Below are 23,662 nucleotides of genomic sequence, written 5' to 3' on the forward strand. Positions count from 1 at the left end.
AGTCAGCTCATAGAAGATATCTGAGAAAATGAATTTTCACTTCTGGCTATGTTTCCTGAGTGAGAAGTTAAAGACAATACACGTGCATCTTAAGGGAAATAATAGGATTCTTTTCAGGCACATATATGTATAAATCCAGTAGTTAGGTCATGACTAGCCATTTTATTGGCTGAAAAATGTAGAATGTAGAATTAAAATGATGTAGTGGTGTTTGGTTTTACAAGTATTCAACCAGTTCTCCAATTCTCTGACACCAGCTGGTGTCCTACAATCTAATCAAATCTGACACTAACCACTAGAGTTAGTGCAGACCCCATTGGTTAAGGGCTCAGTCCCACTTTGAAAGCCAGCCACAAGTTGGGGTCCCAGGCTACTCACTTTTCTGCCCAGCTAAGTACAAATTCAGGGGTCCCTTCAATGCCTCTCCAAATTTGATAATTCTCTACAATGACTCACAGAACTCAGGAAAGCATTGTACTTACAAATACAGTTTTATTACAAAGGATACAACTCAGGACCAGCCAAATGTAAGAGACGCAGGGACATGGTATGGACAGGGAGATGGGAGGGAGCAGAGCCTCTGTGCACTTGCTCACCAGGCGCACCACCTCTCAGCAAATCTGTGTGTTCACCAGCCCAGAAGCTCCCCAAACCTTGTTGTTCCGAGCTTTATCAAAGTTTCATTATAGTCATGATTGAATTATTGGTGATTGAACTCAATCTTTAGCCCCTCTCCCCTTCCATGAGGTGGAGGGAGGGATGGGGTTGAAAATTCCAACGCTACTACAGGAACCCTACTACAGGAACCCTACTACAGTAGTAGGTTCCTCCCGCAGACCAGCCCACGTCCTGAAGCTACTGAGTCACCTCATTAACATAAACTCAAAGACTGTTGGGACTTCCCTGGTGGTCCAGTGGTTAAGAATCCTCGCTTCCACTCCAGGGGGCATGGTTTGATCACTGGTGAAAAAAAAAGCCTTAAAAAAAAAAAGATACAATTGAAAAATTGAAAGGGACTCATTATGAATAACAAAAGACAGTCATGTCACTAAGAAATTCCTGTACCAGGAACCAAGACAAAAATCAAATATATATTTTTTATTATCCCACAAGTGGAAGAAGTAAAAAATCTAGGTTCATATCTCTGCATTGGCACATTATAGCTGTGTTATTTTAGACAAAGTCCCTTCTCTCTATGTCTCACTTTCCATGAGATTTCAGGTCAGGGAAACTAGATTCAGATGTTAGCTTCATTTGTTGATTTGTTTAACCTGCTCTGGACTCAGTTTTTCCCTTAGTAAATAAAAGTTTGTGTAAGGATCTGCCTCACAAAGTTGGATTAGGATAGCACGTGTTGAGCACTTGGGTTGGTGCCTCACACATAGAAAGGTGTATGTAGATGTTGGCTTTACTGAACACATACTTTATATTTTTTCTAACGCATTTTGCATACTCTATGTCAGGCACTCTTCTAAGTGTTTGGATGTAATATTTGCTTGATAGTTGTAGTAAAAATTAAATAATGCATATAAAATAATTTTTAAAAGACCTGAATGCCTGACGCACAAACACACACACACACACACACACACACACACACACACTCTTCTTTTTTTTTCTTTTCTATTATGGTTTAATACAGGATATTGAATATAGTTCCTTGTGCTGTACAATAGGAACTGTTTATCCATTCTATATATAACAGTTTGTATCTGCTAATCCCAAACTCCTAATCCATCCCTCCCTCCCCCTTTGGCAGCCACAAGTCTGTTCTCTATGTCTGTGAGTCTGTTTCTGTTTCATAGATAAGTTCATTCATAGATAAGTGTCATATTTTAGATTCCACATATAAGTGATATCATCACACATACTTTCTTATAAAGAGAAAAAAGATGACAACCAAATTTCCCCCTAATGTTTTTTCCCTTTATTGAACACCAGTACCACCTAACATTTCACCTAGTAGCTTGTGATTTGTTCAAATCCTCTGATGAGTCTGACAGTCAGTGAAGAAGTCAGATGTTTTACAGCCCCATCTTTCTTTAGAAACCATTAAACTGTCTCAGCCTTTGCTTTGTGATTTTTCATGTCCAATGGTATTAATAATGTGTGCAAAATGGATGGTACTGAGAGTGAGAGTGGAAAAAAACATTGTGTTCTATTATTTTCATTCAAGTGTGTCCTGATTTACGAGCTCCCTTTGCCTCATCTAGGTATATTCTTTAATTGTTCATTAATATTCTGCTCTAACATAGAGAATGGACTTGAGGACATGGGGAGGCGGGAAGGGTAAGCTGGGATGAAGTGAGAGAGTAGCATTTATATATATACACTACCAAACGTAAAATGGGAAGCAGCCGCATAGCACAGGGAGATAAGCTCGGTGCTTTGTGACCATCTAGAGGGGTGGGATAGGGAGGGTGGGAAGGAGATGCAAGAGGGAAGAGATATGGGGACATATGTATATGTATAGCTGATTCACTTTGTTATAAAGCAGAAACTAACACACCATTGTAAAGCAATTATACTCCAATAAAGATGTTAAAATATATATATATTCTGCTCTAAAACATGAGTCTTAACCATATGTGATGAGGTGTTTAGCATGCTGCTCCCTTACCGTGGTATAGTTATTTTGTTAAATATATTAACCTCCAACTTTCTAATAACAGGTTTCACTCATTCTCCCATATAAACAAAGATGTTATATAGCACCATCTGCTCAAAGCAGCTTTATAAGCTTAGAGCTGCAGTTTCTTTAGAAACTACCAGATGAATTAGAAAGGTAATCCCAAATTCTTCATTGTATTGTCCGACTTTTGTACTTTTTGCACCATTCATATGACAAGACTTCCTTATCTAAATTATAGGACATTAATGTCTTGAGATATAAGTCTTCTGGAGCCTCATTCCTATGGGCTGAGAAGTCTTGTCTACATAAAATCAACAAATATTAATCAAGCACTTATTATGTGCCAATCACGTACTGGTTGTTGGTCACAGTTGTGAATAAAACAGTTAAAAACTCCTGCCTTCATTAAAATGGATGAAATTACAGCAATATTTTGAAGCTTCTAAAGCAAATGACCTTTTTACCTTTGAGCCAGATTATCCAGTATCTTAGTTCATCAAGAAGCTCTTCTGAAGACTGTTAACTCTTTCAGATAAAAGAAGCAGAAACTTGCCAATCAGGTAATGAGCTTCTTGTCTGGAAAGAGGAAACACAGGTAGTTTCCATAGGCAACAAGAATCACCATTTCCACCCATGTTCTTTCTCTGCTGTGTGAGTGGATCCAGGTTCAAAAGAGCAATTGAGGGATTTAGGGAACAGGCTGTGCAGTTAAGTACATATTCACAGATGTAAAAGCTGAAGTCTCTAGAGCAGTGGTCCCCAAACTTTTTGGCACCAGGGACTGCTTTCATGGAGGACAATTCTTCCATGGAAGGGGCAGCGGGGGATGGTTCAGGCGGTAATGCCAGCGATGGGGGAGCGGCAGATAAAGCTCCGCTTGCTTGCCCCCTGCTCACCTCCTGCTGTGCGGTCCAGTTCCTGACAGGCCTCGCCTGTACCGGTCCTCAGCCTGGGGGTTGGGGACTCCTGCTCTAGAGGACAGATTTGAGGTGGAAAAACCTGCTGAAGATTAACACAAAAGCAAAAATATATGACCTATAAGTAAAGAACATTAAGTGGGAGTGTGGAGGAATTGGGAAGGGTGGAAGAGACCTGCTTTCTCTGTAGTGGCAATAGTTCTACTTCCTGAAATCCCTTGGGGGAGAGAACTGGATACAGAAAGCGGGGGTGGGGTGGGGTGGGGTGGGGGGATAATGTGTGATCATAGAACAGGACAGACTTGCCTGGATCCTATAAAGTGCTAGTCTTTGATCTGGCCTTATTATTGACTGAGTTAATGAATCTCAAATACTAATCAAATATCATAAAAAATCAAACTCCCCACTGCCTCTTTCAGCTTTTCTTAAAATTTGTATTTCTACTTTCTATAAAAAATCAAAGTGCCAGGACTTTTGTTTGAGATTTCAGAAAGGCACCAAGCGTGGAATCTGAATTACACTTTGAAAGATATGCAGGTTGAGCCTACAGACCCAGGATTTGGATCTCCAGATATTACAATAGCCACATCAGAAGGCAAGGAAGTGATGCTTGAGGGAGTTTTGCAAACAAAGAAGTGCTGAGTCTATTTTCCTTTAAGTTCCCTGAGGGTTTTCCAAGAACAAAAGACTCCCTTCCACTTAGAGAGGGCACCATGGTTATTAGTGTGGGCTGAGAAAGGTGCAGTGTTTTCATTTCCCTAGCCCAAAACAGACTTTAGCCTAAGCAAAATATAAACAATTAATGCTGATGGAAAATGGAAAAGGAACCCTCAGTGGCTCTACTACCTCTGAGTCTCCCTCCACCAAGACCAATATTCACACAGCTATTCCCAGGGACCATTTGCACAGAGCTCATTTATTTATTTTAGGGTTGGCCAGACATCCTCCATGTCTACTAATAATTGCTCCAAACAAGGAAAACATCGTCTGTTTGAAACTGTAGGACATGAGCTCAAAGCAGACAACTCCAGGCAGATATTTCATTCCTTCAAGCCATGGGTGGGCTGCTGGGCGGAACATCTTCAAAGAAACATGCATGTGGGTTTGTTCATGTTCTGGACACTTAACTGATACTGTTTCTTTAAGTAGGCTGAGGAATAAGAACAAGCAAAATAAAGGGTAAATGCCAAAGAAATGTAATTCATTGGAATGTTTTTAACCAGACTATTAGAGAAAATAAATTGCATGTACTGCCTTTCACTGAGAAGCACATTTGTTTTCTGACTGATTTTATAAATATTTTCACACAAAGCAAGCATATCCATTTGCTTTCCTCCAAAGATGGTTAGGTCTTTGCTGATACATGCAGGAATGTGAGAACAGCAGGTCACACTCCACGGATTGTACAGTACCTAAGCCAAAACTAATTTAAAAGTCTTAAAAATTTTGTACACCCTCCTCATGGGGATGGATTCATGTGTCAGTGTAGGTAGAATTTTCAAAACATATGGAGAACAATATTCCATTTCCCTTGCCTTCATAATTAAGATAGTTATTTATTTTGCTGAAACAATATATTTATTTGTTTTCTGTCCTGTGTCCTAATTTTTATTATCAAAAAAAAAGAAGAATCAAGAGAGTGGGTTTCATGAACTAGAATCCTTTTACTATGGGTCCTATTTCTTGCTTGAGTACTTGCTTTATGACTTTGATCAGCTGAGCCAGTCCCTGCACCCTTTATTCCTAATCTTTAAGGTACACATGAAAGAAATTAAAGTTTTGTGGAGATTATAAAGCATAGTTTAGAATTGGTTCATGACCTTGAAGAGTGAAAGAGAGCTAGTGCAGAAAAAAAGGGGGAAACTTTCAAGTGAATACACAGAAAGTGGTAGGAATAAGAGAAAATTCTCATAGAAATCTAAAATCACAGGTAAAATTTACTTATTTTACTCTAGCTTTAGGATATGTGTTTTACATTTGCATTAAAAAATATATACATATATATTTATACATACACACATACACATATACCTGATGTTCTGGAAATTCCCACTGTTTCAAGTAAAAATAATAAAGTGCCTCTATGGAAAAATAAATGAGGTAGACATGGGAAATGGTGTCACCAGTGGTGTGTCACTTTCTGTCTGAGCCTGATAGTCTGAGCTCTCCTGAAAGGAGGAAGATTTAATTTAACTGAAGCAAATAATTGCACCCATTTGAACTTGAGGGGACCAAGGTAGAGACGATCTAATCAAAATCAAAAGTTAAGGGCTTCCCTGGTGGCGCAGTGGTTGAGAGTCCTCCTGCCGATGCAGGGAACATGGGTTCGTGCCCTGGTCCAGGAGGATCCCACATGCCGCAAAGCGGCTGGGCCCGTGAGCCATGGCCGCTGAGCCTGCGCGTCCGTAGCCTGTGCTCCGCAAGGGTAGAGGCCACAACAGTGAGAGGCCCACGTACCGCAAAAAAAAAAAAAAAAAAAATTAAGACAGTCTCTTCAGTGATGTATGGAATTGACTTCTAATATTCTCTTTCAATTCCAGTTTTGCAGAATCCTGCTATAGGAAAAATGGAGCTGTTCGGTGTATTTGTAAAGAAAACTATGCTGGACCTAACTGTGAAAGGTAGGCTACTGAAAGTCACCATGTGCTATGGGGGTCAAAGGAAACTTCCTGTTTCTTACACTCATCAGCTCTTCCATGCTTTCGTTCAGTAGGTCTTAAGAAGAGGGAGTGGGAGATAGCATTTCAGAACCCCTTTGGGGAGCGTTCCCAAATCCCATGCCTCATATACAGCTATGAGAATGCTCCCTAGGTGTCCAGGGCTACATCTCAGGATAAATGGGTAAGGAAAGAGGAAAAATGAGTATGCGTATTTTGAAGAGATTCTCTAGATGGTTTTGGTAACAGTCCTCTCTCTCTCTCTCTCTCTCTCTCTCTCACTGAGAACGAGTAGTACAATTAATGTCCAAAAGAGAGAGAGAAAGTCTTCTTCAGTGATTCCTTTTTTATCAACTGGTCAGTTATTAGTGTGATACATTGAAAAAAAGCGCAAACCTATTATTTAACCTATTCTTTGTACCATCTCCTCTCCTGAAAAGTAAACTAATTCCATGAGTTTGGATTTTCTGAATCCCTTTTTGGTATTTACACCTAACACTCTTTTTTAAGTTGCTTTGGGCTTTGCTCAAACAAGAATGGCCTTGGCAAGCAAGGGTGCAAGACTCCCACTGAATGATTCCTGGCAAGATGTTTCCCATCCTCCCTCAGCTGCTCACAGCTTTCTAAGATAAAAGTGCTTTCACTGAAAGAGTCTCACAGAGAGGCCTTCTTATTTTTAACGTAAATGCCATTAATATCCTCCCCACTGTGTTTAGGCAGTGAAATGATGTGTGGTGTCCTCAAGACAGGGAGGGAAGGGGCAGAAGGGACCGGTCAGACATACAGTCCCACATCCCCACGTCTGCAGCGTGCTCACTTCACCACAGCGTGCTGCTTACTGCCCTGGGTGGAGCTCAAAGATTCAGCCTGGGGCTCAAAAGGTAAACCTTAAATACCATCTCATTTCCGAGGAAAACACCCTCCATCTCTAAAAGTGTAGCTCTGGAACTCTTTTTAAAAAGCCACAGTGTCTATGGTACATAGAAAAATCTCTGTATTTTGAGGGCATTGTTATTGTGATTATTAAATTTGCAAAATGTGGATAATTCTTTTACTAAGGAGCTGTGGGATTCTCCCCCTTTTACTGTAAGAGAAGAGGGAAGTAAAAGGTGAGGGACCATATGAATGTCATCCTTTAAGAGGGACTTCTAGAGATGATCAGATGACCCTCGGCTGATTAATGTTGGTGACACGCTTTTCCTGTATTTCCTTATTTGGGGACCCAGGAGCATGAGCCACCTGATTTACTCATTATCTGGCTCAGTGGGGGTGAGAGGATTGTTCATCAGCCAGGGATGGAGATTTTTCTCCTCAGTGTCTGAGGTTTAACTCAGTTTAGTCAGATAAGGATTGAGCAATATTACCAGCTAATGGGTGTTGTATGGCTCTTGAAGGGGGAATTAATGGCCTTAAATAGAGTCCTGCTGACCAAATGCAAGTTCCTCCAGAAGTGAGTAATCTCAGCCCTAAGGGCTCAGTCCTACAAAATCGCACAGGGGTGCGGATTAGGGTTCTGTCAGTGACAGTGGGGGGCCTGGCACAGGACATCATGCCCACCTCACGTGTGGCATTGTAGATGACAAATCCCCTGGCCCACATCAGAGGTTCCTGGAACCTGCCATTAATCAGCAAGGCTCAGTCAGATCTGCTGCTTAGCCTGGACCTGGATTGATAGGATGGAGGAGAGAGCACTAGTTTGGGAAGTGGAAGTACCGTGTTGAGATGTGGCATCAGCCTGGGTGGCTGTCTCTCAGCTGTAGCCCTTTATGGTCTCCTGGGCAAGTTATTTGATCTCTAAGTGGCTATTTCCACATCTCCAGAAAGGAAAAAATGAAAATACCCACCTCATAGGACTGTTGTGAGTAATACTGTGAAGTTTTTAGTATGGCACCTGGCACTTAATAAATGCTCAATAAAAATTAACTGGTGGGCTTCCCTGGTGGTGCAGAGGTTGAGAGTCTGCCTGCCGATGCAGGGGACGCGGGTTCGTGCCCCGGTCCGGGAAGACCCCACATGCCGCGGAGCGGCTGGGCCCGTGAGCCATGGCTGCTGAACTTGCACGTCCGGAGCCTGTGCTCCGCAGCGGGAGAGGCCGCAACGGTGAGAGGCCCGCGTACTGCAAAAAAAACAAAAAACAACAACAAAAAAAACATTGTAACAGTACGAGTCATTGTGCCTATTGTCCTGTTGCCACTGCTGGCATAATGTGTGCTTGGGACAAGCTGGCTCATTTCCCTGAATCTCAGTTTCCTTAGCTAGAAATAGTGCCCTTTATTGATTGTTTCCTATGTCCTCTCTCAGCCTCATAACTACCCTGAGAGGAGGTCGTATTTTGCATATGAGGAAACTGTGACTTATCTAAAGTCACATCACTGCTAAGTGGGGGAACCAGGACTTGGAAAGTTTGGCTTAAAAATCTGGATTCTTCTCCCATTCTGCTTTTCCCGAATGTCTTCTAAGAGTCTCCTATTTTAAACATTGACAATTAATGAATTAGATGAACTTCTGATATGGAGGAGAAAAATGGTTAGTCTGTTAAGTAGATTCCCTTTGACAGGAGGCTGCATTTACAAAGGTGCTGGAAGTAAGCATCCCTTCTAAGGCCTTTCATCTGCATTGGGGGAGGATCACTTTGAGCAACTTTCATTTCTCCTTCTCTTTCCCATCCACCCTTCCTCTCACCCTGTTCTTTTAAAAAGAATCCACTGAGGTCTTTTACATCAAAAATTGACCTGACAATCCAGGTAACTCTTTTTCAAAATAGAAATGACCACACAAACAGATGGGTGGGAAGAGTAGGGATGCAATACATCTAAGACATGTTCTCTTGTCCTCAAGGACGTCAAGGCTAGGGGAGGAGACAAACCTGAAAACCATTCATTGCAAGACAGAAAAAATGAAAAGCTAAAGAGAGGGCAAGGAGAGGCTCTTCAAAAGCGTAGTGAAAGGAGTGGTTTCTTTCCCACAGGGGGGCTGGATCATCCCACAGGAGGTGGCCTTAACTGCTTTTGATTTGTTTGACTCTGGGACTGAGGGGGTTTCTGTTTTGAGTTTACTCATCAAGTTGTTAAATTGTCCCAATTAAACTTCATCTAATATGTTTTCAATGAATTTGTAAACTCAGATCTCTCCACAAGATCTTTCCAAAATATGCAGCTGATTTGCATGGATATCTGTCTCATTAGTTCAAACAAGAACACTCTGGGTGTTTCTGTACCTAAAGATCATTTAATCGGGATGATTTTCAAGTCTGACTGTGTGTAAGTATCTCCTGGAAACCTTTGGATTCCCTAGCCCTCCCTCACCCGCTCCGTGCCCCACTGAAAAGAGACCTCTCAGGTGAGGCCTGGGGACCCATATTTTGATTCCCCGTTGGGTTCTCACACCAGTCCTCTCACTGACTTGTGAACTACTGCTCTATTTCAACCTTTAATACCACACCCGCAAAATACAAAACAGTGATTCTCAAACTGGGGCTCAAGAGCCACTGACTGGTGTCCTTGGAAACATTCGTGGAGGTTCATGGGTTCTCAGTGAGTGTTTTCTTAATTTTGTGTTTCATTTCAGTGATAATCTTGAGAAAAAAGTTCATTGAAACATGTTCTGGACTTTCTGAAGTACCATTTTATAATAGAGGGGGATCTATCTGCCTCAGAGCTGAGGAGAAAATAATGGCTGATGGTGTGTCAGTGAGACATTACAGACAACTGGAGGCCGAATGACATGACAGTGAGGCACACAGAGTCGTGACATAGCACAGGGCAGGTCATGCATGCTGAACTCAAACAATCCTCTACCACATCACATTGCAAGTAACCATTCAGTTGCAACGACATCATCCGTTGCCCTGAATTAATAGTGTTCATTTGAATTCGATCCATTTTATAGTTTTGTTTTATTTGGAAAATTTATCTTGGTTTTTCAAGATGTATACAAGTCATAGACATAAGGAGTTACTACTTAGTTTTATGTTTGAAATATTTAAAGGTAATTTAAATGAACACTGGAAGAGATATTCTGTATGAATGTTTTTCTTTTCACAAGGATCCATACTACATACAATTTTGAGCAACACTGGTCTAAACATAAGACACGAGCCTCTTCTAGTACTGTGCAGAACAGCTCAAAGCACGCTTGTCTTCCCAGTAAGGTCCATGTTACTTAGCCTGCTCTGGGTCCTGCCTGTCTCTTCCCAAAGTCCTGTCTCATCTCACAATTTAAACTCCCCATGCTGGACTTGCTGCTCTTAAAATCCACCAGGTCAACTGTAGAGCTTACCACATTTTATTACATTTAGATGATGATCATGATGATGATGACAAAAATAATAACTGACATTTATTGAGTGTTTACTCTATGCCAGGCACTGTTGGAAGCAGTTCACTTGCAATGATACATTTAAACTTCAAAGTAAAATCCTATGAGATACCATTTTCATCCTTATTTACAGAGAAAGAAAGTGAGACACAGAGAGGTTAAGCCACTTGTTCAAAATCAAACAATTTTTTAAAATCTCATTGAAATATGAGCTTCTCAGCAGAAGTAGCATCTTATTTATTTCTCTATCCATTCTTCCTCCATTGCAGTGTCTAAAACATTGTAGGCACTGAGTTATATTTGCTTCAATAATACTTTTTTAAAACATTTTTTACTAAAAAAACCCCAGAATTTTTAATGTTCCTTTAAGAAGGCACGATGTAGTGACAAGAGTCAGTCACTTCTTGCCCCATTTGATCCCCCACTTCCCACCCCATGCCTGGAAAATCAAAGACCCAGAATTGAATAGAGGTTGCAAATGGAAGTCATCTTCCGATGCAAATAATTATAAGATGCACAACCGAATGGCCAGGCGTTTTGAATTCTCATTCTCGTTCCAGAATGACCTTCCCTCTGCTCCTAAGTAGTACATTTTAAAGATGAGGGACCTGAGACTCAGAGCCATGAAGAGACTTAATCTAAGGTCACACAATTGACCCTCAATGTTCAACACAAAGTTTTCAGTTAATAAACATATATGATGTCAATGCCTTAGTATTCCACATTGTCTCTTGCGGCAGCTTTAACAGTGTACCTTTATCCATTCAATTCTGCAGGGGATTGAGAGACATGCTAAAACCGTATGAGGTTTTATCATGTGGATCTTATTGCTTAAGGATCAGGAAAGAAGAATGGGGCAAATTAAAGCAAATTCAGGGAGACCTGAAAATCCTAACAGGAAAGGCCGAACATAGTATCATCAGGGACGATGATGACGGTGATAATGATTTTGATGATGACCTTGATGTTAGAAAACAATAATAAAGAGGAGGAAGAAGAAGACGCAGCTAACATTTATTGAGGCTTATGTTATGATTCAGGGCTTTAGTCTGATTCTTTCTGCAGGCGTCAAGTTTTTCAAACTTAAGGTATCAGCCCTGTTATCTGTATAGAATTCTTATTACTCCCTACTCTCTGCCCTGCCCCATTTCTGGATTCTGGCTCTGTGACCTGGAATGGGTTACTTATATTTTCCTAGCCTTAGCTCCCAGTCATTCGTAGAGAAGTAGAGAGCATTTATATGGCATCTACTATGTAACAGGTGCTTTTTTTTTTCTTCATTTAATTTAACCCAGATGACAGCTACAGAGTGACATCCCCCGCCAGAAAAGCTTCTATGCCACCTGGGCTGGGAATTTTGGCACCTTTGATAAAGGCATTTAGTAAGAGGTATATGGCCTTGGGAAGAGAAGAAAAGAAGAAGGAGCAGAGGAGAGGGAAAGCGCTACAAAAATTCCCAAAATAATAGTTGGTCAAAAGCATTTTTTTCCAAACAACGTATCTTTTTGTTTTCCATTTTTCCCAAATGATATGATCACTGACTGAAATGACAAAGTTTGTATGTCACAGTTCTTTCATTTACACTGTAATTTTATCAGCTCTATTTTCTCCAAGTGAATCAAGTCATTAATAAAGCTAGAAACAAGATTATGGAAGAAAATAAGAGTGCACCAGTACTGGGTACCTGGGCTCCAATGCTGACTCTAAATCCGACTCCTTGTCCTTTTGTATCCTTTGTAATTTGCTCTTTGAGGACAGGAATTAGGTGTATTAATGGATAGCATTTAATTACTCAACTGTTATATCATTAATGGACTTATTAGTTAACTCATTAACGCCAGATTTGTGGAGTGGAAAGAGCATAAGCTTGGAGTCCCATACGATGCTTGAGCCCTGAAGCAGTGAACCAATTGTCCAGCTTCTCCACGCTGTAGTTTCCTCATCTATAAAGTCAGGGTTAGAGGGTGCCATGAGTACAAAACCTTCGTGTGCTCATTCTATAAAATCTGGAGGGTTGAAGTTGGGACTGTGACTTCAGAATTGCCTCTGAGCCTACCACCAAAAGATAGTCTTGAAATTCAAAGTAACTCAAAGTAGGTTTCCACTGTGGTTGAGATTCTGACTAGTAGAAGACCAGGGGACCACCTATGGAGATCAAATACAGTGGAATTAAACGGAGAAAAGGAAGCAACTGGCATCTGGCTTCTGTGAGCTTGGACAAGTCCGTTCACTCCCAGACCTCAGGCTTCGCAGCTGCACACTGAAGTGGCAGATCTGAGTCCCATTTTAGTGAGCCTAAGTATCTAATATTCTGTTTGGTGAACTGCGGCACGGGATAGAAATTCAATCCAGCCATGTGTTCCATAGAGGAATGATTTATGCTGACTTGGGGACAAGAGGGCCTGTGAACCAAAGGTACAAAGACATGAGTATGAATAATAAAATTTATCAAACATTTCCTCAGGGGGATGTCTCTTTGTGGGTTGTGTGGCACTTACATTCATTCTTATCTTTTTCATAGTCCTCGACTTCTGGAGTTTGTGTAATTATGCCTAATTCTTTTCCTGTTCTTTCAGTGCATAGGCTATGTGTTTTTCCTCTTCCTGTCTCTTTGTGCCTTACACAAAATAGACATGAATTGTCCTTCTGTTGGATGAATTCACTCATTGATTTATAGCAGCAGCAGTGTGGTCCAGGGCAGAGCAAAGGAAAGAACATCAGGGTCAGAAGGTCTGGGTCTTACGCTGTCACTTCCTAGCGTGTGAGCCTGGAAAACCAAAGTAGCCTCTCAGCCTCAGAATGCCAAGCCTGTGTGCCCTACCTCCCAGGTGTCTGTGGTAACTAAATGAATTTACCTGGGTGAAGTCATGAGATAAGTTGCAAGTGACTGAACATACACCATTATTACAACTACATCAAAAAACTGGGACATAGGAATAAAACCTGGAAAAACATATGCAAAATGTTGAACAGTGATTGTTAGGGTCTTGGGATTACAGATGTGATTTTTTTTCATTTCTCTATTTTTCAAATCTTCTGAATCATGATTCTTTTACTTTAAATGGAAGCATTTAAAAAGGTGGTGTCCTATTATTGCTGGCTGGGTCTTATTGGTGTCCTTGGAAAGTCTTCTCTTCCTTTCCACTCCCAAGGCATAGGTCCCACCCCAGGCCCTCCCCACCCAGCCCTGGTCTCCCATTCCAGCCCCGAGTCCATCCTGAATTCTGATGCCAACACCAGCTTCATTCACCATCACTTTTATCACTCAGAAACCTTCACTGGCTCTCTTCTTTTTCTTTCTCATCAAAACTAACTCCTGTGCCTGACCTTCAGCCCCATGACGGTGTGACTGCACATTCCTTCCAGCCACTCCCAAAGCATCTTCAGCCCACCTTAGCCAGTCTTCAACACTGATTTAGGTCCATAGCAGAGAGGGGGCCACAGCCAGCCAAAAAGTGTGTAGTTTGCCTCAAAAAGTATTCTTACAAAGTTTGAGCCAACCTTTAAAAACTGAGATTTCACATAAAAATCCGAATATCAACTTTTTCCTTTAAAAATAAGATCTGACAACATAGATCCTTCATTCCTCAAGGCTACAGTATAGAAACAGTTGATAGGAGCTGAGAAGCAGCTACCCCCTTAGGTGGGGCCTGTGGGCCCATCACTCAGAGCAGGGCCTCTGCTGGCCGACAGGTTACCTTTTGGAAAAAGTAGAGAAAGGGTCTTTTCCTCTGGTCAGAGGCAGCCGCCCCCCAGAGTGCATAGCTTGGCAAGACCAGCAAAGGCTGGAAGTAGTTCACCCTCTGCTCTCCACCTGGGCTGGAGTCTCTCATTAAGGCCAGCTGGCATGACCGTAGGCCTCAGCTCTGCCTCCACAGCAAATGCAGTTAGGCACCTGGCCTCTGTAGGCTCATATATCTGAAACATACAGAATAATGGCCATCTGGCCCCAGCTCTGTTTATCTGTGGTACTCCCAGCTCTGCCCTCTGCTTTGTCTCCACACTGTCTTCCTTCAGTCACAAGATGGCTGCCAGAGCTAAGCGTGCTGCCTGCCTCTTCATTCACCTGCAGAGGGAGAGAAGACCTTCACACAACCCTCAAACAAGAGCCCTGAGCTCCACTCCAGCTGAATCACTCCTGAGCCAAACCATTTTGGCCAGGACAATGCCAGGCACTGGCTGGCTCAGGTTTAGGTTATCAGAACAATTCACTATGGCAAGGTAGAATACATACCAGTGTTTCTCAGTAAAGGTATTACTAACATTTTGTCTGGGGCAATTCTTAGCTATGCCCTAGTGGCATATCTCACGGCCAAATGTAGCATATCTAGTACCACCATCGTATGCCAGCTGTGCACCCCAGTCATTGGAGTGACCAGAAATGCCCCCACCCTGGTCATATCCAGACACTCCTGCACCTGAAGGTCTCGCCGAACTGAATGGGCTATACAACACAATGGGGAGGGGTAGTTCCTTAAAAACAAAGTCTGGTCCTATTAGGAAGATGGGAGAGTGGGAATTAATTCTGGGAGAACAATACACAAATATTCATTACACTTTCTTCTAGGTGGGAAAGAAGCTAAAAAGGAAGAAAACTGTGGATGCTAAATTTTTAACATGTGATTCCCCTTCAGATGTGCTCCTGGTTACTATGGAAACCCCTTGCTGATTGGAAGCACCTGTAAGAAATGTGACTGCAGTGGAAATTCAGATCCTAACCTGATCTTTGAAGACTGTGATGAGGTCACTGGCCAGTGTAGGAATTGCTTACGCAACACCACCGGATTCAAGTGTGAACACTGCGCACCTGGCTACTATGGGGATGCCAGGAGAGCCAAGAACTGTGCAGGTATGGTTCTGTGCATGCTGCAGCAGCTACCCAGGCAGCACATGTGTGATAGGAGCAGGGTCTCTGTCAGTGCTGGATTTAGATGAATTTATCTTGGGGAAATATTGCAGTTACCCCCTTGACACTTTTCCAGGGCAATATAGGAATGTGCATCCCATACTTCTAGGGGTCGATATTTTTATCAAGACTAATGTAGCTTAGCTCATGGGTAGAATGAACCATGAGACACTAACACTAGTGAACTTTTGTCTTATCATCTTCATGTCCTTTCAATTTTGATCAAATAAGTAAATCAGACTTCCATAGATTACCTGTCATTGACCAGAGGACTGAATGAAAGTTTGCATGTTTGACATCAATTTTCTTACTCTGCAAGCTATGTGTCTCTTTTTAGTTACGTTTGGTAAAATCAACATTTCAGTGAAATAGATTAGCAAGCCGTAGGTAGTTTAATCATCCCCCTATTTCCTCAAATTATCAGAGTAAATATTTCAGGGATAATATAAGAAATCTTCCTGGTCAGACTTCAGTTAGACTGAAAGGTACACATTTTATTCAGGATTTCTCCAATCCATTTGCCTCAGAGAGTGAAGGTCTTCAGAAGAAAAGTTAAATTGCCTTCCTCTAGGACTAAAGGGAGTCTGAGACTGAATATTCCTTCTCTTACGTGACTTTGAGGGGAAGAAGAGTGAGGGAGAGTTATTGTGCTCTTGTGGCATGCTTCAATTGGAGATTCTCTCACTGAAACAGATTTCCACTTGAAGAGATTTTTAAGAAGTGAAGAGTTTGAAATTGAGAAGAAAACAAATATGATCTGCAGAAGCAATACAAGTAAACATGTTTCCAGGAAAGCTATGTGCATAGAAGCGTAACCCCGAGAATAACAGAGTGGAGAGAGGAGCTCTGTGCCCAGTCAGACTAAAGAGAGAGAAAGTGGGCATCAGAAAGAGTGTTGGCAAAATCAAAGACTTAAACATTGACATCCTGATTCTCAAAATATTGACTCATATCAATATGTCAACTCATGTTTAAGTTACAGAGATGCAGATCAGTCTTAGAAAAGAAGCTGATGCTAGAAGCAGTAAAGCATGATCTTGCTGAATTGTTTAATAAATCTACATTTTGTGGAACATTCAACAGCCAAAATGTAATAAATGTATGTTACCCTTGAAGCTAATTTTTTATGATTATTCTGTTAAGACAGTTAAGAGGTGGGAGGAAATTTACAATTCCAGCTTATTGCTAGCCTAGATAGCTTAAGAAATCCTTTGTAAATATTAAAAATTAATCTCCACTCCAGAAGCAGCCACATAGCACAGGGAGATCAGCTCAGTGCTTTGTGACCACCTAGAGGGGTGGGATAGGGAGGGTGGGAGGGAGACGCAAGAGGGAGGAGATATGGGGATATATGTATATGTATATGTATATGTATAGCTGATTCACTTTGTTATACAGCAGAAACTAACACACCATTGTAAAGCAATTATACTTCGATAAAGATGTTAAAAAAAATCAATCTCCACTCCAAAACTCAGTGGAAAATGAACAGTCTAGTGAGATTGGGGTTTTGTTTTTGGTTTTTTCCAAAAGGCATTCTTGAAAATTATCAGTAGATTAATAATGGGCACCCAGATCTTCTAAATTCATGTAAATATGGTCCTAATTCTTTCCACGACATTGTTGCTAGCTATCCCACTGATAGCTGTCATTTGGAGGTTTGGAGTCAGTCTTGCCAAAAGTCAAGCACTGTGGGACCCAAGAATCGCTCTTGGGTCTCCTCACTCACACCTGGCAGTAATCAAACCTGGAGCTGGATTAACTGGAGAATTTGACTGTGATGAAAGGATGGCTTTCAGATTCCAGCTGAGTGATGGACTCTGTGATCATTTTATACCTTATGAAACTGACCAGGAGCTCTTTGGACTGAAGCATTTGCAGAGTCATGTCAGAATCTCAAATAGTTGGGAAAGGAATTCTAGAACATTTAGATTTACTTTTGCCCCAGGGTCACCTTTGAAAATCTCCCTGAGCTGGGGCTTAACTGGGTGAGAGGAATAATCACTAAATCATGTATTCCACACGATCTTAAGAAAGAATATAATTAATCCCCATTGAAGAATTATATACCGATAGCCAGTATTTCTACAAACCACAAAAACATTGCCATATTTTAGGCATTAAGAAATGAATCCCTAATCTCTTGTTTTTGTTTCCCACAGTGTGCAGTTGTGGGGGAGGCCCATGTGACAGCGTAACCGGAGAATGCTTGGAAGAAGGTTCTGAACCCCCTACAGGCATGGACTGCCCAACCATAAGTAAAAATAACAGTACATGATTGACTAACCCCACTTTCTCTAATGTGCTGCAGGTGTAGGATTAAGAAAAGCTATGCAATACTCTCTAGAAACTGCCTGAGTCCAACCCTTGGCTTTAACCCTGTCTGTGCCTCAACCAAATGGACCCTAAACAAAAGACATTCAGTCCACTTGATTCCAATGGGCAGATAGGTGATTTACATTTAAACAGCTCTATTTTAGAAAATTTATTTTATCAAGTCTTTAAGTTCGGCATCTTACTTAGTAGGTAAAGGCTAAGTTGGAAATACAGTTCCCAGTGACTGAGTTCATTTTAGCTCCTTTTTCTATATTATCTCTTCAGGTCCTCAGATAAAGTAATCCACAGACTATGTTTTACAACATTGGGGAAACTGAGATGCCAAGAGATTTAAGTGGCTTTTCTCAAATCACTCTAAATCTGAAGTGGCACCAGAAATATAATATTCAGGCCTTATGAAATGGAGCTGCCTTTTCTTTCGGGCCCCTCTGGTTATTCAAATCATGAGTATTCCTAATGGTGCAAGAACCTGCTGAAACATTTCAAAACAAATGCCCAGACCCGGTCTCAATGACTTCTCAAGCATCCTTCAAGCCCTTAGCCTAGAGAAGTCCATGATTGAGTTTTTAGAAGGATTTAAGGAAAGCTTTGCCTTAGAAAACCTTCTATCAAGAAAGTAATATTTGGCTTTAGGTAGAGTGGTTTAAAGACTGCTTTAATATTAGATATCCCTTCCCCCAAACAAAAGTATCTTGGCTGCTCAGGCCCTCTAGGCACAAGAGATTAATATTACTGAAGGTGACATAGGATGGGAGGCACAAGCAGGACAGAGTTTATACACTGACAGCATAGGTGACCCCCTAAGCAAGGTCACTTTAAAGACATCAAGGTGCCTGCTTGGCCCTACGCATCTTTTCCACCAGCCTGATGTACTGGCTGGGGAACCATTCCTTTGAGAGCATATGAGGAAGTCTGCGTTGAACTTCAAATAACAAATTAACATATTAACAACCATTAACACTTTAGTCTCCATTTATCAGTTCTCTAGGAGAGAGTGCAGTCTGGGGGAAAGAGATTGGGAACAGAAAAGTTTCAAAGGGTGTCCTTTGTGTGTGTGTCACAGGAGGGCGCTGGGTCCTGGGGGTGATGACAGTGGTCAGAGGAACTCAAACGTGAAATGCAGGAAGCAGCGAGAACTGCCACCTACCTAACCATGTGTGCAGGTTCGTCAGCTATCAGGGAGTGATATTCACAAACAGTGATGCCCTGCAGACCTGCTTCTGCTGAACCATTCATCCCGACAGGAGGTCGGGCCATGGGGAGGCGCTGAGACATCCCTGGGGTGAGGTGAAGGCATTAGAGCCTGAATAGGCAGTAAGAAAAGCTGCCAGGAGAGGGGGAATACCTGGCACGTTCCATCTTCACTAGCCGGCACCAAGAAGAAGCCCAAAGCCTGACATGGAGAGAGTCATCCCAGATAGCTTTCCTACCACCAAAGTAAAGTGGAGAGAGGGTTCTCCTTTGCCACCCATCTCTCAGATGCCTTGCCCTTTGTGCTTCCTTTCTTTCTCAGTTCAGCCTTTAGTGTTCATGTTAACCTAATTTTCAGTTGCATGTGTTTGTTTTTTTGTTACGTTTTAAGTGCCCGATTAACACTTTAGCTCATCTTAGGCCCTACTCTGTTTTGAGTGTAAGGACTATTTCCTGGCCCAGAACAACTCCTCAGGAAACAAAATTACAAGTAGTATTAACCAAGAAAGTGCATATAATAATCGACTTAAAGCAGTACGCTTCCCAGCTGACCTTTGATTTTGAAGAAATGACATACCCACTTTACCCCCAGGCTGTGATAAGTGCATCTGGGATCTGACTGATGACCTTCGGTTAGCAGCGCTCTCCATTGAAGAAAGTAAATCTGGTCTGTTGAGTGTGTCATCTGGTGCCGCTGCTCATAGGCATGTGAATGAAATCAACTCCACCATCTACCTCCTCAAAGTATGCAGGAATGGTATACCTTCTGTGTATTTTCATTCTGGTTTCATAGGGTCACTCCTGCTAATTCCTGTCCATTTTGGTATGAGTCCAGTGGTTATATTACAGATTGTTAGACCTAGGAAATTATGAAAAGTTGATTACAGTCATGAACTCCAGCCTAAACCAAGAGCTGTCGTCTATTAAAAAGGTTAATAGGGAAAATGAAATGACTAAAAAACTAGTATCTGTGTACAAAGCTATTGATGGAGGAGAAACACTCTTATTTCAGTGGAGCTGTACATTGGTTATTCAAGTCAACACTGCAGACATACCATTACCTTAGCTTCAGTTTGCTGTGTTTTCAGGAGTTTCTCTAAAAACTAACACACACACTCTCATTCTCTCTTTCCTCCTTCTTCCCTCCCTCTCTCTCCTGCCCTTACCTTTCCTTCTCACTGACACACATTCTTTCTCATCTCACACACACACTCAAATACACAGGCACACTCACATGCTCTGTTTCTCTGCCTAGATCTAGTGGTTAACATCTAATAAGCAAGTGAAAGGCAGGCAATAGTCAAAAACCATAACAGTGCTTGTATATCTAAGCTTTAAGAGGTGTTTTTTCCCCCTTTAAATCATGGGCTTCAGGGCTTCCTTGGTGGCGCAGTGGTTGAGAGTCCGCCTGCCGATGCAGGGGACACAGGTTCGTGTCCCGGTCTGGGAAGATCCCACGTGCCGCAGAGTGGCTGGGCCTGTGAGCCATGGCCACTGAGCCTGCGCGTCCGGAGCCTGTGCTCCGCAACAGGAGAGGCCACAACAGCAAGAGGCCCGCAAATCATGGGCTTCAATCACAACCAACGTATATTTTTTAAAACAATAATGATTTGCTGAAAGGATAATAGAATTAATACCAGCATACTTTTTTACTTTGTTAGTCAGTTTAGCATAATGGTTTAAGAGCAGAAACTTTGACACCAGAATGCTTGGATTCAAATCCCAGCTCTGACACTTACTAGCTATGTGACCTTGGGTAAGTTATTTAACCTCTTTATTTTTCAGTTACCTCATCTGGAATTGAGAATAATTATTACACCCACCTCATGGGTTGTTGAGGGAATTCAGTGAGTTGTTATATGCAGAGCAGTTAGAACAGTACCTAACATAGAAAGTGCTCATTACTCTGCTTTTCGGAGGTGCAAATGATATCCACAGCAATTGCCCAAATGTGCAAAGTGTAAAACAAAACAAAAATCACAAAATTGTAAACCTGGATGGTCTGGATGGAATCTTAGTAAGTACTCTATTCCCAGTTTAGGAATTGTTCTTAACCAGACTCATCTGTTTGGACACATGAAGGCACTGATTCTCAGAGGAGTTACCCAGACTCAGTCCTTTTGATACCACTTGAATCCTCTTTCCCCAACAGCACAACTTCAAGGTAGAAATAATTATTATATTATATTATATTATATATAATAATATTATAGCTGATGGGAAGTCAGTGCCAAGATTGAAGGGCTTACTCCAAAGTAATCGAAGGAAAGCTGCATTTGGACCAAACGGCTCAAAATGGAAAAGAAAGGGGAAAATGGTCTGAAATAAAGAGAATTGTTCTCCTTACACCAAAAAGAGGAAAGTGAATTTCTAAACTCCATTTGCACTGATTGATGTGGTTTATCATTTCCTCCAAGACCTGCAAAATTGAAGTTTTAAGGCTCAGACACCCAAGGCCACTGCCAGTCTATATTGTGCCTTTGTGCAGATTTGGAAAAGATACCCTTTCCCCAGAACCAGCACAGCCCAAGCCAGAATCTCCAGCCTGGTACGTGGAGCTTGCAGAATTTCTGCCCCTAGGGCCCTCCACCCCCTTGTGCAGACCTCAAACTTCATACCAGCCTGCAGTAGCCTGTGGACCCCACTATTTTGAGAATAAAGGCTCACACTCTGCTCTGAGTCCTCTTGCACTGAAAGAGTTTTCTGCATATTTTTACAAACCTGGTGTGCACATCTACTGACTATGGAAAAATACGTGTTTTTTTTTCCACAGACAAAATTGTCAGAAAGAGAAAACCAGTATGTCCTAAGAAAGATACAAATCAACAATGCTGAAAACACAATGAAAAGCCTTCTGTCTGACGTGGAGGAATTAGCTGGAAGGGTACGTGTTCAGTTTCTGGGACTAACTTCAGAGATGGGATTTAGCTGGTGTGAGACTGGCTAGTCACAAATGACTGAGGCTTAACACAGCCCAGAAAAAATGCAGTGACCCAGGTGCCTTAAAATAAATCAAGGCAAGACCTGAGGAGAAAGTTAATATACTTGGTCTCTACTGTGTCTTCCCATTTTAATTGGTTTCCTTGAAAAAACAGGTTTATGGAAAACTCTCATTGTATTTGCTGCTGGTAAATACGGTTGATACATGTTTTAATTAGGGTAGTCGTTCAGTTGTTCACCTTAACATTTTATGGCTAAGAGCAATAGAACACCCAGAAATAAACTTCATTATATAGAATATAAAATTTAAGTGTTTGCTAAAGTATGCATTAAATAATAAAAGGAAAGAAGAGAAATTGTGTTGAGAAAGCAATTTTGCAGTTTGGCAGGAAAAAAACCCACTTTGGACCCTCATTTTATACCATATACTAAAATAAATTTCAGACAGATTAAAGACGAGTTTAAATCTCAAATCTACAAGAAAACACAACTAGATAATTATTAAACCTTGAAAGGAAATAACAATACACTTAAATATAGTGTGAAGAATTGTAATAAAAAGAAATAATAGATTTGACAAGAAAAAATTTCAAATACATAGTAAAACAACTAAATAAATGAAAAAAGTCACCAAGACTAAGAAAAATGTCAAGGGAAATATGACTTATAAAAGCTCTCAAAAATTAACAAGAAAAACATTAAAACATGAGCAAAGTCAATGTGAGAGACTATTAAATACATTCCCCAAGAGCCTAATGGAAAAATATCCATCCTCTGTACTAATAAAAAAAATACAACTAAGCCACAAGGCGCCATGTTTAACATGTTAAAATGTTGAACACATTTTTTTCCCTGATTATGTTCCACCAGTTCTGCCCAGAGTACTCTGGAATTTCTGCTTTCAGATACTGATGTTTGATGTTATAAATTGCTGAAGTTCTTTTCAAAAACAATTCTCATTTTCTACAAAAATAAAGGTTAAAATAACTCTGATAATCTCTTTTGACCTTGGACCTCTTAAACTAAGAGATTATGCTTCTAAAAATGTGAATTACTCTAATTGGATCCTTGGAAGATTCAACTACTTTTAAATGCATATAAAAATTGTGTCCCTCCCATGCAAAGGAGCATGTTAATCCAACCATGAGCGTTTGAAGAGCAGTGAGATCGCTTAAGTTTCAAAGGAAATACCAGGAAAGAAATCTTTGTGAAAACTCGTTGTAATTTCATTTGTGTCATGGCTATAACTTACTGAAAGTGTCTCAAATTCTTGAGGAAATGTTTTCACCAAGATTAGCTCCTCCCATAGCTCAGACATGGACTTACTGATTCTTTTGTTGTACCGTTTTCCTACTTCCAATATAAGTTAAATGCAGGCTTTCATGGGGAGGAAATAGTGCAAGCTTGAAAGGGACATCACAGAAAAGGCTCCTGAACAATGAGAACAGACCACCAAAGCCAAAAGTTGATGATAAAGCGACTGGAGCATTCACCCAGCTGTTGCCATCGATTCTTATTGAAAATAACATCCTTCTGGCTATGACACAAACAGTCCTGATGGTGAAGGAACCTGCTGAAACATTTTGAAACAAACACCCAGAGGGGGTCTTAATGACTTCTCAAGCATCCTTCAAGCCCTTAGTCTAGAAAAATCCATAATTGATTCTTAGAAGGATTTAAGAAAAGCTTTATCTTAGAAAGCCTTCTATCAAAAAAATAACTAATATTTAGCTTTAGCTAGAGTGAAGGATTCCACTGTAGATTC

General features: G+C 41.1%; 1 protein-coding gene across 1 annotated transcript in view; it reads left to right on the forward strand.

Annotated features, from left to right (window-relative positions):
* LAMA4 (laminin subunit alpha 4) overlaps positions 1–23,662 on the forward strand; it is a 149,830-nt gene that overhangs the window by 51,748 nt on the left and 74,420 nt on the right. The window contains exons 4-8 of the mRNA XM_065888640.1: positions 6,090–6,170; positions 15,158–15,372; positions 17,592–17,687; positions 19,550–19,701; positions 21,731–21,841. Coding sequence (XP_065744712.1) covers positions 6,090–6,170; positions 15,158–15,372; positions 17,592–17,687; positions 19,550–19,701; positions 21,731–21,841 — 655 coding nt within the window. The remainder of the gene's footprint in view (positions 1–6,089; positions 6,171–15,157; positions 15,373–17,591; positions 17,688–19,549; positions 19,702–21,730; positions 21,842–23,662) is intronic.

The sequence above is a fragment of the Phocoena phocoena genome, chromosome 12 (assembly GCF_963924675.1).
Source record: "Phocoena phocoena chromosome 12, mPhoPho1.1, whole genome shotgun sequence".
NCBI lineage: Eukaryota > Metazoa > Chordata > Mammalia > Artiodactyla > Phocoenidae > Phocoena > Phocoena phocoena.